The sequence below is a fragment of the Phocoena phocoena genome, chromosome 3 (genome assembly GCF_963924675.1).
Source record: "Phocoena phocoena chromosome 3, mPhoPho1.1, whole genome shotgun sequence".
NCBI lineage: Eukaryota > Metazoa > Chordata > Mammalia > Artiodactyla > Phocoenidae > Phocoena > Phocoena phocoena.
In genome coordinates, this window is record NC_089221.1 from 102049323 (window position 1) to 102068360 (window position 19038).

The following is a 19038-nucleotide window of genomic DNA, read 5'->3' on the forward strand; positions in this document are numbered from 1 at the left end:
GGGGTCCTGGAAAGCAGCTTCCATCCCGAGGCCCCAGTCCCCGGTGTGGAGAGGAAAGCCTTCCCTGCATGGCAGACTGCTGAGCCCAGGCTGCATTGCCTTCCCAGCTGTCGGTTCCAGCCCAGCCTTTTATTCACAAAAGTTTCAGGGTATTTCCTGGTGCTGGTTCATTCCTAAATGAATGAGTTCTTGTGACTGCCTACTTTTGGCTTGAGTAGACTATTGCCTTCTCATATTTAATTTAACGAAGTCCACATTTCAGAAAAACCAAAAAACTGCCATATGGGGCTAAACCAGGGGTACAGCACCTCGTGAAGTGTCTCTAAAGGGAACCCTGAGGAGGTAGGGTGACAACATGGAATAAAAGATTGAATGCTCCCACAAGTGTCCCCCACGTCTTTCCTTAACCTTTTTTCCCTTTTTCATCTTTTTATTCACGTGCTTGGGAAAAGTATTTCTGTTCCTTTCGGTAGAAAATGGTTGCTATCACCAACATATATGCAGCAGGTCTTTACGGAGTAAGTTCTGTGTCAGCTCCTCTAACAGTTACGAGAAGGGAAGGGAGTGGTCATGCCAGGCAGAGGAGATTGTGTTTGTGGTATCGCGGAATCTGGTCACTATCTGTGGGGATCAGAAAGGCCGTGTGGCTGGACGCAGCCTGGACGCAGTTAATCATCAGATGGACTGGCAGAGGGGTATTTATCTTATAAGCAGCTGAGCCCTCCTGGACACATACTGTCTTGGGTTTGTCTCTCCTCATCTAGAGCCCTTCATTACTCACCTACAAACGCTGTCACCGAGCCCAGCAGCTATGATGATCGGCTTCCTCAGTACTCCTGACACACATAAAAAGGAAAAATCTTTTCAGTACTATATCTTCAAGATTTTTTATAAGAAGGAGAGAAGGACAGATAATGGAGTTGGTTTTCTATTCTGAAATGTAAGAAATGTTGTGGTTCAGTAGTGTTAAAGAAGTTTCTTTTTGTTTAAAGTGAAACTTAATAAGCTTTTTACCTCCAAGTAATTAGCATTTTCTGGCTTTGTTCTTGTTTGAGAAATACCTCAAATAGTGTGGAGATGAGATATGTATTTATTCCCTTACAGATAATCATAAATTACTCCTCTCTCTCTCTCTCCCCTCCCCCAATACTGAATCAGTCTCATCAATAAATTAATATATTATAGTATTTCCCATTGAACGAAATAGAACTCACCTTTGACCCCATGCTTCCCTCCCATGTTCACCCCCTTGCTCTCCTCTCTCAGTATAATTCCTGGGAAGAGGAGCCTCTGCCTTCCCGCTTCCCGCTCTTCTTTACACAGTGTCTTTGACTTTGCAGGATCGCTCTGCACAGTCTGATCATGCCCCTTCTAGAAACACTTCTCTGACTCAACTTACCATTTCACCGCCTCCTCACTGTTTGCCCTGCCTCTCTTCCCTGCCCCTCAGAGTTGGATGTCTCAGGCCGTGGACTTTGTATTCGTTTTCTCCTGCAGGGTAACAGATTGCCACGAATGTAGCAGCTTTAACCACACAAATGTGTTACCTCAGTGTCCCCGCGGGTCAGGAGTCAGGGCACAGGTTAGCTGGCTTCTCTGCTCAGAGTCTCATCGGGCTGAAGTCAGGTGTTGCCAAGACTGTGATCTCATCTGAGGCTCGGGGTCCTCTTCACGTTGTCATGTCCTCATTTGGGTGGAATTCAGTTCCTTGCAGTCATAGGACTGAGATCCACTGTTTTCTTGGCGATGGTTAGCCAGAGGTGGTTCTCCCCTCCTCGAGGCCACCCTCAGGTCCTAGCCATGTGGCTTTGTCATAACACACAGCCTACTTCTTCAAAGCCAGCAGTCGGCTGGGACTGGGTTTCATAAAGTGGGACCTGATCAAGGGATTGCCTGTCTCGTTGTGTAATGTAACCCAATCAAAGGAGTGACTATCTCACCACATTCACAGGTCCTATCCAGACCCAAGGGAAGGAATTTTATAGGCATGTGCACCACGAGGCAGCATCTTGAGAGCTTCTCAGGATTATGCCCCTCACAGACCTTTTCCTCCATCTGTACCGAACTCCCAATGTCGTGGCCTCTAGTTCCGTGGCTCTCAATACCACTTAGATATTCTCACTCCCAGTTTACAGACTCGTATACAATTGCCTGCAAATTATCTCCACTCGGTTGCCTGTTGGGCATCTCTGACTTGAAATCACCAAAACGGAACAACTGATTCCTCTGTGTCAGGATTATCTTTGGTTGGATATAATAGAAACTTGACTAGGTCCCTTAAACAAGTGAGAGATTAATAATTCTCACATTGCGGCTTCCCTGGTGGCGCAGTGGTTGAGAGTCCACCTGCTGATGCAGGGAACACGGGTTCACGCCCCAGTCCGGGAAGATCCCACATGCCATGGAGTGGCTGGGCCCGTGAGCCATGGCCGCTGAGTCTGCGTCCGGAGCCTGTGTTCCACAACAGGAGAGGCCACAACAAGTGAGAGGCCCGCGAACCGCAAAAAATAAAAAATAAAACTAATTCTCACATTACAAGAAAACTAAAAGCAGGCAGTCCAAGTTGATGTATCGATTCTGTAATATCTGTGTTCCAGGCTCCTTTTATCTTTCCACTTCACCATCTTTACTTTAGCATGTGACTTTCACCCTCTGGTTACAACATAGCTGCTGTCCCTCCAGGCATTGTTTCCACATTTCTGGCAGAAAGAAGAGCCAGTTTCTCTTTTTCAGGAAAACAGGAGCCCAACCCAGTGGACTTAAACTGCCTATCATTAACAGCTCTGTCATATTATAAAGGAACCTGGGAAATCAATTTTTTTTTGCTTAGCATTTTGGCCCTCTGAATGACACTGGTGTTTTTTTGCTTGTTTTGTTTTATTTTACAAGAAGAAGAAGGTAGTGAATATTGAACAGGCAGCTTGCAGTATCAGCCATATCCCCACTGTGGTATTCGATTTTGCTGCAGGTGACGCTAGAACTAAAATAATGGTGACCTTAACAGTGAGATACACCTTTATTTCTCTCTCACATAAATATCTAAGGCCGGTGTGGCAGTTTCATGGGCCTCAGGGACCCAGGCTTTCCTCTTGTGGTTTCCCTCTTCTCAACACAAGGCTTCCATCTCATGGTGGAAGGTGACTGCTCCAGGTCTAGCTGTTACATGGGCAAGTCAGCCGGCAGGAAGGAGGAAAGGAAACAGTCCTTCCCTTTAAGAACACTTCCTGAAAGTTGCACAGACATGTCTGTTTACTTGCCTTTGTCCAGAATTCAGTCATATGGCCACACATAGCTTCCAGGGAGACTGGGAGATGTGTTCTTTATTCTGGGCAGTCATGTACTTAGCTCAAAATTAGGAGTTCTGTTCTACAGAAGAGAGGGACGGTGGATTTGGGGAGATAAATAATGTTCTCTGCCACCTAGTCTAAACCTGGCATTCTACCACCTTTCATAAACAGGGCGCTGCCAGCTGAGGTCAAAGACCTGAAACAGTCAAAGTCTTGGGGTCACTCTGTCACCTCCACTTGTCACCTACTCTGCTTCTCCCCACCTCCACTGCCACGACCATAGTCCACGTCACCGTCGTCTTTTGCCTGGACTCCTACAGGAGCTGCTGACTGGTCTCCCTGCTTTGATCCCACCCCCTTACAGTCCATCTTGTTCATAGAATCTAGCACGAGCTCTTTAAAGTAAAAATTTTATCAGATCATTCCCTTGCTTAAGACATTCAATTTGCTTCCCATGTAAAATGATAAGCAAATTCCCTCTGCGGCCTGCAAGGCCCTACAGTGTCTGATGCTGCACCTCTCTGAACCGTCTCCTCCTTGCTGAGTTTGGAACACCAGGCTCGGCCCTCCCTTTCCCTTGCTGCCTCTGCTGCAGTGGCCCCTCTCCAGCTCCTAACCCTGGCTCCCACCTGATTCAGGTGGTTCCTGAGACATTCTCACCTCACACAGTCATTTCCCCAGCTGCGCCCCAGCGCACACCCCCGTCTGTTACTCTCTGCCCTCACCCTGTTTTATTAACATGTTTATTGTTTTTTTGTCCGTTTCCTGGTATGCAAGCCCTATGAAGGCAGGAGTGTCCCTAACACATAGGAGGAGCTTGGTGTCTTCTGTTCCATGACCTTCCTCAGGAGCTCTTTGTTTACCCTAGAACTTATTTTTTCTGATAGACAAAAGAATAATGTACTTTAACAAATCCTAAATTTATCCATCTTCTCCATACTCTCTGCTACATGGAATCCACCTTCTTCCTGGAGTTTTTTGTTTTAACCTAGACTGATAGTTCTCTAGGCCTGCTGTGCTCAGCTGCCCTTGGGTTTCCCTTCCCCATGCTGATGGGGTAGAGCTATGAGTCCTGATCCTATTTTTCCTCTTCCTTGGTTTAATTTCTCAGTTTTCTGGAATTACATGCTCAAATTTGGGTAAAAGAAGGCATGGGAGGTAAACTTTCTCTCACACTTAATTGATGAGATTCTGGTTATAAAAATCCACGTCAAATTGGATCTTTGGAGCATTGATCTTCTAGCATCCATCGTTGCTGGTGACAAGTCAGTTGCCGATACAGTTCTGCTTCCTTTGTTTGCCAACTAATGTTTTTCCCTCTGTCTTCTCTCTGTCCTCAATATTCTGAAATCTCAACTGATAAATGTCAGTAAATGTGGATCCTTTTTTATACATTATGCTGGTCCTCAATAGGTCCTTAATCTGAAGACATATATTAGGTCCTATAAAAATTGCTTTTCTTTGAAAATGTCTTCTATTCTTTATGAAAGGCTTATTACTTTCATATTAAATCTCCTAGATTAATCCGATATGTGTTTTATCTTTTCACCTACCCTTTCTCTCATTTTGTTTATTCTACACTTTGAGAGACTTCCATCATTTTATATTCTACCTCTTTTAACTTATTTCTCTGTCATGTTTTGTTAATTTCTGTCATCTCTTTCTTCTTCTCTGATGGTTTCTTTTTCATAGCAACCTGTTCTTGGGTTTTTTAAAAACCTGTTCTTGTTTTATAGAAGCAATATCTTCTCAAATCTCCCTGCGGATATTAAAGATCTCTTCTGTTATTTGATTTCTCTGTTTCCTTTGGGATTAGTTGTTCCATTTGTTTTTCTTGTCCTTTCTCTTTCATAGTGCTGGCTTTCCTATGAAAGTGATCTTTGATTGCCCATCCAGTTATTCTGGGTATTTGTCACTGGTCCCTCTGCTTTGGGTACATAAGTCTGGTATCTGTAGAGTGTGTTAATTTAAGGGCTTCATTATAGGGAATGAGGGTAGAGAGGCAGATATTAGGCTGGGGACCCCATGAAAACCAGAATGACTAGAATGGCAAATACCCTTCTTCAACCCAAACACTTCATTCAGTTTCTTTAGGAACACTGACCCTTTTTTACTGGGGGAGGGTGTGCATGCTTAGGGATGACACTGGGCTGCTAGTCATCTCTGTGGTCTTTGGCACAGGCTGGGGCATAGACTGATCCCTCTTCCCATTCCCTCCTCCTCTTATGCCAGTCCTGAGCACAGAGCCTCTCAGGCTGCTGAGAAGATTGATGTCCAGACCCTCTGTAGTCCGTTCCTGAGGAGGTCTGGGCTGGGGCTTCCTCTGCTCCAGTGTTTTCTTTAGATCATGCTTCTGCTTCCCGTCTGTTTAAAAAGCTGTTAATCTCTTGCTTGGTGATTGCCCCTTCCTCCCTGCACTGTTCTCTGTGTTGTTCTGAGGCCTATTCCCTTTGGCCTTTTTCTTTTTCTAATATCTACCAGGACTGAATTTAGGAAACAGGAAGTCCAAATACCAGTAACCTTAAAAAAAGAGGCAGGGGGGCTATTTTTTTCCTCTTAGAAAGCAAGTCTGGAGGCGGCCAGTCTGGGGTGTTGTGGCAGCTCCAGGCAGTGTGCAGGCACCAAGTCCTTTTTTCTGCTTGCTCATCTGGACACCTGTCTTCCATCCTAAGAGTTCCCTCATGGTGGCAAACAGTCACAGCAGCTCCAGCAATCATAGTCGCATTCTAGGCAGGAAGGGGTGAAAGGGGAGTAGTATAGAAGGTACCAGCTAGCTGAGTCTGTTCCACTTTAAAAGAGATTTTATGGAACACTTTTCTCAGTGATTTCTGATTACCTTTGACCTCCACTCTCTGCAAGGGGGTGTGGGAAATTTAGCTTTTTAAGCTGAATTTAGCTGAATGCAGTATTGTTTCCAATAATTTAGGAGTTTGGTGAGGAAGACAAGGAGGATAGATTTGGGCTTGCAGCTAATACTTTCACAGTGTTCTGTTAGTGGCGCTTCGGGTATGGAGGGAGAAGGCAAGCATGGGCTCAGCCTAACGTCTTGAGACAAGTGCTCATCTTTGAAATGCACAAAAACCCCTTTTTCATAGTGTGCAACAGCTTACAGTGGTTAATGAAGATATGCTTGTGTATGAGAACTTTTTTTATTACAGTTTTAGGTGCTGGGGTTTAGCTGTGTGCGTTTTCTTAGAGGTCATTATGCCATTTCTTTGCATGTGTAGTAAAGGAGCAGTCTCAGTTAAATTTTCCAACTTTTTACTCAGAGCATTAAGTCTTTCCATTTTAGAGACAGTGTGTTAGCTTTGTCTGTGTTGCCACTGTAACAAGTTAGCATAAACTTAGTGGCTTAAAACAACAGAAATTTATTATCTTATACCTCTCAAGGTCGGAAATCCAAATTGAGTTTCACTGGGCTAAAGTTAAGGTATCAATGGGCTAGAGGAGACAATTCATTCCTTTCCCTTTTCTGGCTTCCACAGGTCAGCGGTGGTCATGACCCTTTCTCCATCACCTAAGCCAGTCATGTAGCATCTTCCAGTCTCTCCCTGACCCTGGTCCTCGTGCTTCCCTCCCGATAAATCAGGATCCTTACGATTACATTGAGCCCACCTGGATAATCTAGGGTAATCTCTCCATTGTAAGACACTTAATTTAATCAGATATATAAAGTACTTGGCCCTGTAAGGTAATATTCACATATTTAGGATGCGGATATGGTAGGATGCACCTGTGACAGGCAGCTCTAACTCAACGTCCGATAGAATTTTCCTTTATCTATATAGTCCCTTAAGACTGCTGCCCAGAAAGGCTTACCTGAGAACCATCACTCAGTTTTCATGAACAAAATTTAGACCTAATGCTTAGGAATTTTGGAAGGATCAGTCTTTTCTTTTTAGAACTTTTTTTAATAGAACTTTTTTTTAATAGAACTTTTAAGAAACTCTCCATATGATGTGGTCTAGTTCATATGGCATTTCCAGGGATGATGGTTATAAACAATTGCATTCTGTCTTCCTTTTTTATGTGAAAAATATGTAGAAAGACTTTTCATCAGAAAAGTACTTCTTCAGGCTTCCCTGGTGGCGCAGTGGTTAAGGATCCACCTGCCAGTGCAGGGGACGTGGGTTCGAGCCCTGGTCTGGGAAGATCCCACATGCCCAACTAAGCCCATGTGACAAAACTACTGAGCCTGCACTCTACAGCCTGCGTGCCACAACTACTGAAGCCTGTGCGCCTAGAGCCTGTGCTCTGCAACAAGGGAAGCCACCGCAATGAGAAGCCCAGGCACCACAAAGGAGAGGAGCCCCTACTCGCTGCAACAAGAGAAAGCCCAAGCCCAGCAACAAAAGACCCAATGCAGCCAAAAATAAATAAATTTATAAAAAGAAAAGTACTTCTTCCAACTAAAATTTTGTTGTATTAATTGTTTTTGGAAATTATAAACTTCTATACTTCCTTTATAGTTCATTTACTGAACTCTTAATTCTTCAGGAAAAATAATTCCCATCTGAAATGCCAGATGATGTATAACAATAACAACAACTACCAAAACACAGAACTCTTGTCCTGAAACCTGAACATTTAGGACAGCTAAAGAAAGAATTTTTGATGAAATTTCAGTGTATATATATTTTCCTCTATATTTTTATTGGAGATAGCAGTGGTTCACTTCCTTTTATTGGCTTTTCCCTCAAATAATGTCATTATAATTAAAACACATTTTCTATGTTTTTTTCTGTCTTTATAGCTTAAGAAATGTATTAAAACTCCAGAAATCCCTTCCAAACATGTTCGGAACTGGGTCCCGAAAGTCTTGGAACAACGACGACAAGGTTTGGAAACGTATTTACAGGTAAGATGTGTTTAGATCCTCAATTAATGTAGCTTAAAGAGTCATATATCTCAATATTTTTTTCTCAGAACTTATGGGTAAGATACAGAATATATCAAGCAACCAAACATTCTGAGTGAAAAGAAAGTTTAAAATTATAAGTATGTTGTTGGTTGGTTCTTTTAGCTTTAGTTAAGTTCTATTTAAAATTGGTTATATGGATTTGGGAAGTGAAAAATTAGTATAAAAGTAAAAACCGATGCAGAGGGGTCTGTCCGTGTTTTTGTTCAGCCCTACAAATTACTTTCTGTTTTTTGTTTTCCCCTCCAAGATTTGCTGCTTCTTCATAGCATTCCCAGCCTTTAGGTGTTGGGTGTTGGGGAGATAATAAGAGAAACTGCATTTTCAGTGGGCCTGGCTAGTACACCTATGGAATCAAATTGAGAATGAGTATATAAAAATTACTTCTGTTCAAGTACCAACTTCTTTGAAAATTAAAATGTATGTTTTTAAAAGAATGCAGAGGATGCTTTTTTCTGTAGCTAAGAGGAGCAAACAGAACTACCTAAAGTAAGATAAGACAAAGCAGTCTGTCTGCCAAGTGACAGAAAAAGCAAAAGGAAAACGTGAGGTGGTGTCAGCTTCTCTGAGTTTTAAAACAAAGGGCTAGTGGCCTCAGGTGAATATTCAGTGTAGTCATCATTAATCCAAAGAGTACTGCGTGAGGCAAGTGCTGAGAGAAGGGTTGGGGGGCTGTGGGAGCCTTGTGTTCACCAGGACACATGAGTCCACTTGAGGGGCAGACGCATGAGACTGCCTGAGGTGAGCATGGCCAGGAGGGAAGGGGTGGGGAACCTTGGCTCTCAAAGAATGAAGAGCTGGACATCACCTTGGAGTTCTGAGTTTACCGCGATGATCTATCTAAGACATGTTGCATCAAAGAAGTCAGCAGCCATGACTGTGTTCATCCATTGCTATCTTCATCACCCCCTTAAGCATTAACCCTTGGTGGATTTTATTTGGGCGGGTAGCTGTGGACTGTGTGAAGCCATATGCTATGTCCTCTACAGAGCTTTTCTGGTTGGTTTTGCCTGAATGACTAGTAACTAGAAGCTGAGGAGAAGGTGTCACCACAGGCTTGTACTAAGTGATCAGTTCACAGGACTCTGTCCCAGTAGAAAGATGCCAAGAGTCCATCCCTGGTCTCCTGCAGTTTTCTTGGTTTTTACAGTATTCAAATAGGAAAGCTGACACGTGGAGGCCCTCTGAACCACAGAGGAGGGCTCTCTTCACTGCCTTTGTTCTTCTGCTTTGGGACGTGGTGGATAGATCCTTCACTGCCTCTCCCTGGCAGTGAGAGATTAAAGGAAGTGGAGGCCACAAATGACAGGAAACTGTGTGGCCATGTGCCTTGAGACTCTGTATATGGAACTATGAGACTTCCAGAGCCTTGGGCTGCACTGCAGAGCAAAACCAAACCAAAAAACGAGACATTAGATGTTGTATGCAAAGGGTAAAAATGCACGTTCTCTATAATTAAATGGAATAGGTAAACAATGCATTCTAATTTGTAAGCCAGATTTTCCACAGATATTGTATATCTTCAAGCTTTAGTTCTGAAGAAAGCTTTGCTCTTTTTCCTACCATTGTATTTGACACATGACTCCCATTACTACTCAGTGTAAACATTTTAAGTTGTTTGTACTTTGGATATAAATATGTGGTTAAGATCATCTGGCACAGAGAGGAGTTTACAGTGACACTCAAATTAAGCTTAGAATTTTCTATTCTCAGAAACAGAGCTTGAAAGATGTGGTTGAAGGACTGAGAGGGCTTGTTTGCTCTTGTGCGTTTAATATTCAGTTTGTTGTCAATTAAGTCCTGAAGGAGTTCAAGGGCACTTTTTCTCTTCTCCGGCTTCCCCCTCTTCCCCCTGTTTCTATTTGCATGCCCTGGGAGCCAAATGGAAGTTACAAAGATGAGTGTGGATGCTTGATCGACCGCCAGTGAAATGAAAACCCTGGCTTAGGTGTCATTTCTTGATAGCGTTTGGTGTTTAAGTCTCTTTGGAAGTAAGACAGTTATCACTGTTCCTTCTACTCGCCTTTGTAACTCCAGTTAGAATCCCACTCACCCTCAGCACCAGTCTGAACCCCTGAGTTTAAGTGCCACTAGCACTTCTCAGCAGGCAGTATCGTGCAGCGAATCCATCTCGGCTTGAGGTACAAAGGATGGCCCTGTTCAGGCCCGTAAACCTAAGAAAGTATTAATACCCTCAAGCCATAGCATCTTCAGCTCACAGGGAACTTAGACCGTATCTAGTCCAGCTTGTCTCCTGCCCTTCAATTAAGTTCATGATCATCCCTCTGGTCACAGTTTACCACCCATAAAACAGGCCAATTAGCTCTTGGAAGGGCCAGAGAAAACTCTTCCTTTTGTTCAAGAAGCAACTAGTACCCTCTAGACCATGGATGGATTCAACACACATTTCCTAAGTTAGCCCACACCGCTCTTTTATTTTAGAGTTGGAGAAACAAGTCCAGTGGAATTAAGAAATTTGCCTCACTTCCTAAGTATATTAGTTAAAGAGATGGGACTGGAATTTTAGTTTCTTAACTCCCAGTATAGGCTCTTTTTGTTATGCACTGTAGATTTTTTAAATCAGGAGAAAACTTTCAGCCTTGAGGTAGAGTTTTTCTTAAGGATATAATAATAAAAGTAAAGGAAAATATAATCATAAACCATCACAATTTAATTGGCTATCCCCAACTTCCTTGATCAGTAGATTTTTTTTAAATCTTTGATTTGAATATTTGAAAATTGTGAGTATACATCTGTTTTCTGTGTTATGTCATCTGCATAGAAACAAAAATCTTAAGAATAAATTAATTTGGTTTTCCTAAACTGATTTGACCATCAGACATGGTTTATATAATAGTTTTATCTCCTGGTTTGAAGTGACTTTCCACCTTTCCTGAGACCCCACTGAAACAAAAGTATAAAAACTTAAAAAGGAGGGACTTCCCTGGTGGTGCAGTGGTTAAGAATCCACCAGCCAATGCAGGGGACATGGGTTTGAGCTCTGGTCCGGGAGGATCCCACATGCTGCGGAGCAACTAAGCCCATGAGTCACAACTACTGAAGCCTGCGTGCCTAGAACCCCTGCTCCACAACAAGAGAAGCCACCGCAGTGAGGAGCCCGCATGCTGCAACGAAGAGTAGCCTCCGCACACCACAGCTAGAGAAAGCTCGTGCACAGCAACAAAGACCCGACACAGCCAAAAATAAATAAAATAAGTAAATTTATTTAAAAAAAGAAGTCATTTAAAAAGAAAACATTTAAAAAGGAATAAACCCCAACAGTAAGGTGGTGGATGGGCAAGGAAAAGAGGGCCTCATCAAAGGAAGAAAACATTTTAACAGTTTCCTGGAAGATGGAATGTTCTGGGAGCATGTGAATAGATGCAAAAAGCAGGGCCCAAGCTCAGCCATGAGAGCTACGGTGGGTGTGGGAGATGGCCCGCCCACAGCTGTGCTGGAGATGGAGCTTCTGGACCTAGAGCTGGCAGGTGAGGCCGAGGCTGAGGTGAGCAGTGAAACTGAACACACTTGGGTCATTCAAGGAGTACACATGGGATGGGTGCTCAGGCCACTTATTCTGTACAGAATACATACTGATGTTTATGACCACGCCAAAAAATTTGTAAGACTATTTTCTTGAAAATAAAACAATACAACAAAACACTAAACAGAATGGCTGAGGAAAGCTAAAGCTTCTGATGTGGATATTAGGGCCCCCAAGTTGACAACCCCCTCCCCATCCCCTTACCTCAAGGAAAAGCCCACCATGTCTTTCCCACACTCAGAAGGAAGCCTGTGACGAGCACTCCTACTGACCTACTAGCAGAGGAAACCCACCGAAGCTGCTTTCTGCAGTGAGATCTGATAACCAGGGATCACCAGGCATTGAAGAAAAAGACCAAGATGAATGAAAGCACTGACTCTTCAGGAAGGAGATAATTCAGAACACAACATATATCTTACAAATTGATTTAACATATCTAGAGAGCTTCTCAAAGGTATTACATCCAAAAGATGACACTAGGATACTATGTAAAAGGAACAATCGGAGAGCACATGAGAATTCTTAGAATTAGTTGTTTTCTCCAGTTGAAAACATTCGGGAGTTGCTCTCTCTAGTTGGGAAACTGTTCCGTAGAGTACAGAGACAAAAGTTGCAACAGAAGACAAGAGACACAGAGGACCAATTCAAGTCTAATGTCCTCTTTCATTCTGGAGGCCCAGAGAGAAAGAAGAGGGGAAAATACAAAAGTAGGGAAGAGAATAATCAAAAGAAAAAACACTTAAAAATTTCCCCAAACTGGAGGATATGGGACTTTACACAGACAAGGTTCCACAAGGACAGAGCACAACGAATGAAGAAACCCTCTGAGGCCAGACATAACCTGGCAACATTTCAGTACATCAGAGAAGAAGCCCACAATATTACAGAAAGAAAAAACAAATGGTCAGCAAGGTTGAGGTTTAGCTGTGGCTTCATTTATTTATTTGAGGCTGGCTTAATGGTCAGGTCCCTTGCCATTCTTCAGTAGTAGCTTTAAATGGCAAGCTCTTATAATTTTTAGACAAAGATTTTTCACGGAAATTTTGTGTACATCACTTGTGCTCTTTGTTGAAATAATGTGAAATTTATCTTTCTGAGAAAGAGACCCACATCTTATGTCACTAACTTAGGAAAAACAGTTATGTTTTCATCCTTTTCATAAAGGAGTGAAAAATAATTAAATGTACAGTGAGTTTTGGGAGCTGAACAGAAATAGCTCATAGCAACTCATGACTAAAGATAATCGAAGCTAATATTAATCCCTAAAAAAAGGTTCATTCAAAGAAAACATTGCCACAGCTGGGGTTAAGCTGTTTTGTTAGACAGTAGATGCAGAGTGCTGTCTTCAGAAGACCCTATTGACCTGACTAGCCTGCCCCTCGTTCGTTATTTAAATTATGCTATGCAGTATAATGTTCCGTTTGGTCAGAAGTCTGCACTGGATTAAACAGTATTGTATTTTTAACTTCTCCAGTAGTGCATGAAGCATCTGTTAAAATGGACCATGTGTGCTTGCAATATGTGTATTCTTGAATTCTTGAGTACAATGAACTGTATAAAATCAGATGAAGTTTTTAAAGCAAATCTCTTACATCGTAACTTGGCTGCTTAATCTATAAGAAGAAAGGTATATTAAAAATTGCCACATGTTTTTATGATAACTGATATAGTTGGGCTTAGTTCAAACATCCATGTTTTGGTTTTGTTTTTAATAGATCTTTATTGGAGTATAATTGCTTTGCAATACTGTGTTAGTTTCTGTTGTACAACAAAGTGGATCAGCCATATGCATACATACATCCCCACATTCCCTCCCTCTTAAGCCTCCCTCCCACCCTCCCTATCCCACCCTTCTAGCTGGTCATAAAGCACCGAGCTGATCTCCCTGTGCTATGCTGCTGCTTCCCACTAGCTGTCTATTTTACATTTGGTAGTGTATATATGTCCATGCCACTCTCTCACTTCGTCCCAGCTTACCCTTCCCCCTCCCTGTGTCCTCAAGCCCATTCTCTATATCTATGTCTTTATTCCTGGCCTGCCACTAGGTTCATCAGTACCACTTTTTTTTTAAGATTCCATATATATGCGTTAGCATATGGTATTTGTTTTTCTCTTTCTGACTTACTTCATTCTGTATGACAGTCTCTAGGTCCATCCACCTCATTACAAATAACTCAATTTCGTTTATTTTTATGGCTGAGTAATATTCCATTGTATATATGTGCCACATCTTCATTATCCATTTATCTGTCGATGGACATTTAGGTTGCTTCCATGTCCTGGCTATTGTAAATAGTGCTGCAGTGAACTTTGTGGTGCGTGTGTCTTTTTGAATTGCAGTTTTCTCAAGGTATATGCCCAGTAGTGGAATTGCTGGGTCATATGGTAGTTCTATTTTTAGTTTTTAAGGAACCTCCATACTGTTATCCACAGTGGTTGTATCAATTTACATTCCCACCAACAGTGCAGGAGGATTCCCTTTTCACTGCACCCTTTCCACAATTTATTGTTTCTAGATTTTTTGATGATGGCCATTCTGATAAGTGTGAGATAATAATACCCCATTGTAGTTTTGGCTTGCATTTCTCTAATAATGAGTGATGTTGAGCATTTTTTCATATGCCTCTTGGCCATCTGTATGTCTTCTTTGGTGAAATGTCTATTTAGGTCTTCCGCCCATTTTTTAATTGGGCTGTTTGTTTTTTTGATATTGAGCTCCATGAGCTGTTTATGTATTTTGGAGATTAATCCTTTGTCCGTTATTTCATTTGCAAATATTTTTGCCCATGCTGAGGGTTGTCTTTTCATCTTGCTTATGGTTTCCTTTGCTGTGCAAAAGCTTTTAAGTTTCATTAGGTCCTGTTTGTTTATTTTTGTTTTTATTTTCATTACTCGTAAGAGGTGGGTCAAAAAAGATCTTGCTGTGGTTTATGTCAAAGAGTATTTTCCTATCATTTCCTCTAAGTGTTTTATAGTGTCTGGTCTTACATTTAGGTCTTTAATCCACTTGGAGTTTATTTTTATGTATGCTGTTAGGTAGTGTACTAATGTCATTCTTTTATATGTAGCTGTCCAGTTTTCCCAGCACCACTTATTGAAGAGGCTGTGTTTTCTCCATCATATGTTCTTGCCTCCTTTGTCATAAATTAGGTGACCATATGTGCATGGGTTTATGTCTGGGCTTTCTATCCTGTACCATTGATCTGTATTTCTGTTTTCCTACCAGTACCATACTGTCTTGATTACCGTAGCTTTGTAGTATAGTTTGAAGTCAGGGAGCCTGATTCTTCCAGCTCCATTTTTCTTTCTCAAGATTGCTTTGGCTCTTTGGAGTCTTTTGTGTTTCCATACGAATTGTAAAATTTTTTGTTCTTATTCTGTGAAGAATGCCATTGGTAGTTTGATAAGGATTGCATTGAATCTGTAGATTGCTTTGGGTAGTATAATCAGTTTCACAATATTGATTCTTCCAATCCAAGAACATGGTATATTTCACCATCTGTTTATGTCATCTTTGATTTCTTTCATCAGTGTTTTATAGTTTCCTGAGTACAAGTCTTTCGCCTCCTTAGGTAGGTTTATTCCTAGTATTTTATTATTTTTGTTGCGATGGTAAATGGGATTGGTTCCTTAATTTCTCTTTCTGAATTTTCGTTGTTAGTGTATAGGAATGCCACAGAATTCTATGCGTTAATTTTGTATCCTGCAACCTTACCAAATTCATTGATTGATTAGTTCTAGTAGTTTCATGGTAGCATCTTTAGGATTTTCTATGTATAGTATCATGTCATCTGTAAACAGTGACAGTTTTACTTCTTCTTTTCCAATTTGTATTCCTTTTATTTCTTTTTCATCTCTGATTGCCATGGCTAGGACTTCCAAAACTATGTTGAAAAAGACTGACGAGAGTGGACATCATTGTCTTGTTCCTGATCTTAGTGGAAATGCTTTCAGTTTTTCACCATTGAGTATGATGTTTGCTGTGGGTTTGTCATATATGGCCTTTATTATGTTGAGGTAGGTTCCCTCTATGCCCATTTTCTGGAGATAGTTTATCATAAATGGGTGTTGAATTTTGTCTAAAGCTTTTTCTGTATCTATTGAGATGATCATATGGTTTTTATTCCTTAATTTGTTAATATTGTGTATCACATTGATTGATTTGCGTATATTGGAGAATCCTTGCATCCCTGGGATAAATCCCACTTGATCATGGTGTATGATCCTTTTAATGTGTTGCTGGAATCTGTTTGCTAGTATTTTGTTGAGAGTTTTTGCATCTATGTTCATCCGAGATATTGGTCTATAATTTTCTTTTTTTGTGATACCTTTTTCTGGTTTTGGTTTCAGGGTGATGGTGCCTTTGTGGAATGAATTTGGGGGGCTTCCTCCCTCTGCTATTTTTTGGAAGAGCTTGAGAAGGATAGGTGTTAGCTTTTCTCTAAATATTTGATAGAATTCACCTGTGAAGCCGTCTGGTCCTGGACTTTTGTTTGTTGGAAGATATTTAATTATGGTTTTAGTTTAATTACTTGGGATAAGTCTGTTTATATTTTCTAATTCTTCTTGGTTCAGTCTTAGAAAATTGTACCTTTCCAAGAATTTGTCCCTTTCTTCATGGTTGTCCATTTTATTGGCATATAGTTATTTTTAATAGTTTCTTATAATTCTTTGTATTTCTGTGGTGTCAGTTGTGATTTCTCCTTTTTCATTTCTAATTTTATTTATTTGTGTCCTCTCCCTTTTCTCTAAGGGTTTATCAATTTTGTTTATGTTCTCAAAGAACCAGCTTTCAGGGTTTTTTTTTTATTATTATTTAATTTTTTTTTTTGCGGTATGCGGGCCTCTCACTGTTGTGGCCTCTCCCATTGCGGAGCACAGGCTCCAGACGCGCAGGCTCAGCAGCCATGGCTCACGGGCCCAGCCGCTCTGTGGCATGTGAGATCCTCCCAGACCAGGGCACGAACCCATGTCCCCTGAATCGGCAGGTGGACTCTCAACCATTGCGCCACCAGGGAAGTCCAGCTTTCAGTTTTATTGATCTTTGCTATTGTTTTTTCATTTCTATTTTATTTATTTCTGCTTGGATCTTTATGATTTCTTTCCTTCTACTGACTTTAGGTTTTCTTTGTTCTTCTTTCTCTAGTTGCTTTAGGTGTAGGGTTAGATTGTTTATTTGAGGTTTTTCTTGTTTCTTGAGGTGAGATTGAATTGCTGTAAACTTCCCTCTTAGAACTGCTTTTGCTGTGTCCCATAGGTTTTGGGTCATCGTGTTTTCGTTGTCATTTGTTTCTATGTATTTTTTAATTTCTTCTTTGTTTTCTTCAGTGATTTCTTGGTTATTTTTTAGTGAACTGTTTAGCCTCCATGTATTTGTGTTTTTTACAGTCTTTTTCCTGTAATTGATTTCCAGTCTCACAGTGTTGTGGTCAGAAAAGGTGATTGATACAATTTAAATTTTCCGAGGCTTGATTTGTGACCCAAGATGTGATCTGTCCTGGAGAATGTTCCGTGTGCACTTGAGAAGAAAGTGTATTCTGCCACTTTGGGGTGGAATGTTCTATAAATATCAATTAAATCCCTCTGGTCTATTGTGTCATTTAAAGTTTGTGTTTCCTTATTTACTTTCTGTTTGGATGATCTGTCCATTGGTGTAAGTGGGGTGTTAAAGTCCCCTGCTATTATTGTGTTACTATCGATTTCACCTTTCATGGTTGTTAGCATTTGCCTCATGTATTGAGGTGCTCCTCTGTTGGGTACATAAGCATTTATAACAGTCTTTATTTTAAAGTCTGTTTTATCTGATACAAATATTGCTACTCCAGCTTTCTTCTGATTTCCATTTGCATGGAATATCTTTTTCCATCTCTTCACTTTCTGTCTGTATGTTTTATAGACAGCATATATATGGGTCTTGTGTTTGTATCCATTCAGCCAGTCTGTGTCTTTTGGTTGGGGCATTTAATCCATTTACATTCAAGGTTCTTACTGATATATATGTTCCTATTACCATTCTCTTAATTGTTTTGGGTTTGTTTTTGTGCGTCTTTTTCTTCTCTTGTGTTTCCTGCCTTGAGAAGTTTCTTTAGCATTTGTTGTAAAACTGGTTCAGTGGTGCTGGATTCTCTTAGCTTTTGCTTGTCTGAAAAGCCTTTGATTTCTCTGTCGAATCTGAATGAGATCCTTGCTGGGTAGAGTAATCTTGGTTGTAGGTTTTTCCCTTTCATCACTTTAAGTATATCCTGCCACTCCCTTCTGGCCTGCAGAGTTTCTGCTGAAAAATCAGCTGATAACTGTATGGGGATTCCTTTGTATGTTAATTTTTGTTTTTCCCTTGCTGCTTTTAATATTTTTTTCTTTGAATTTAATTTTTATTAGTTTGATTAATATGTGTCTGGTGTGTTTTTCCTAGGGTTTATCCTGTATGGGACTCTCTGTGCTTCCTGGACTTGGGTGACTCTTTCCTTTCCCGTGTTAGGGAAGTTTTCAACTATAATCTATTTAAATATTTTTTCAAACCTTTCTTTTTCTCTTCTTCTTCTGGGACCCGTATAATTCGAATGTTGGTACATTTAGTGTTATCCCAGATATCTCTGAGATTGTCTTCAATTCTTTTCATTCTTTTTTCTTTATTCTGCTCCTCGGCAGGTATTTCCACCATTTTGTCTTCCAGCTCACTTATTTGTTCTTCTGCCTCAGTTATCCTGTTATTGATTCCGTCTAGTGTATTTTTCATTTCAGTTATTGTGTTGTTCATCTCTGTTTGTTTGTTTTTTAGTTCTTCTAGATCTTTGTTAAACATTTCTTGTATTTTCTCAATCCGTGCCTCCATTCTATTTCGAGATTCTGGATCATCTTTACTGTCATTACTCTGAATTCTTTTTCAAGTAGATCGCCTATTTCCTCTTCATTTATTTGGTCTTGTAGGTTTTTACCTTGCTTCTTCATCGGTGACATATTTTTTTACCATATATATATATATTTTTTTTTGATGAGTGGGATTGTGTTCCTGTCTTACTGGTTGTCTGGCCTGAGGCTTTCAACACTGGAGTTTGTAGGCTGTTGGGTAGAGCTGGGTCTTGGTGCCAAGATGAGGACCTCCAGGAGCCCTCACTCTGATAGATATTCCCTGGGGTCTGAGGTTCTCCATTAGTCCAGTGGTTCGGACTCAGAGCTCCCACCTGAGGAGCTTTGACCCAACTCCCAGCTTGTGACCAAGTTCCTGCAAGCCACACGGGGCCTAAGCAGGGGCAGGCGTGCAGGGTGGGCGTGCAGAGCCTATGCTTAGG

General features: G+C 41.1%; 1 protein-coding gene across 1 annotated transcript in view; it reads left to right on the forward strand.

Moving 5' to 3' along the window:
* The window catches only part of SNX24 (sorting nexin 24), a 170763-nt gene that overhangs the window by 101070 nt on the left and 50655 nt on the right, over window positions 1–19038 (forward strand). Inside the window, exon 3 of the mRNA XM_065874455.1 lies at window positions 8041–8145. Coding sequence (XP_065730527.1) covers window positions 8041–8145 — 105 coding nt within the window. The remainder of the gene's footprint in view (window positions 1–8040; window positions 8146–19038) is intronic.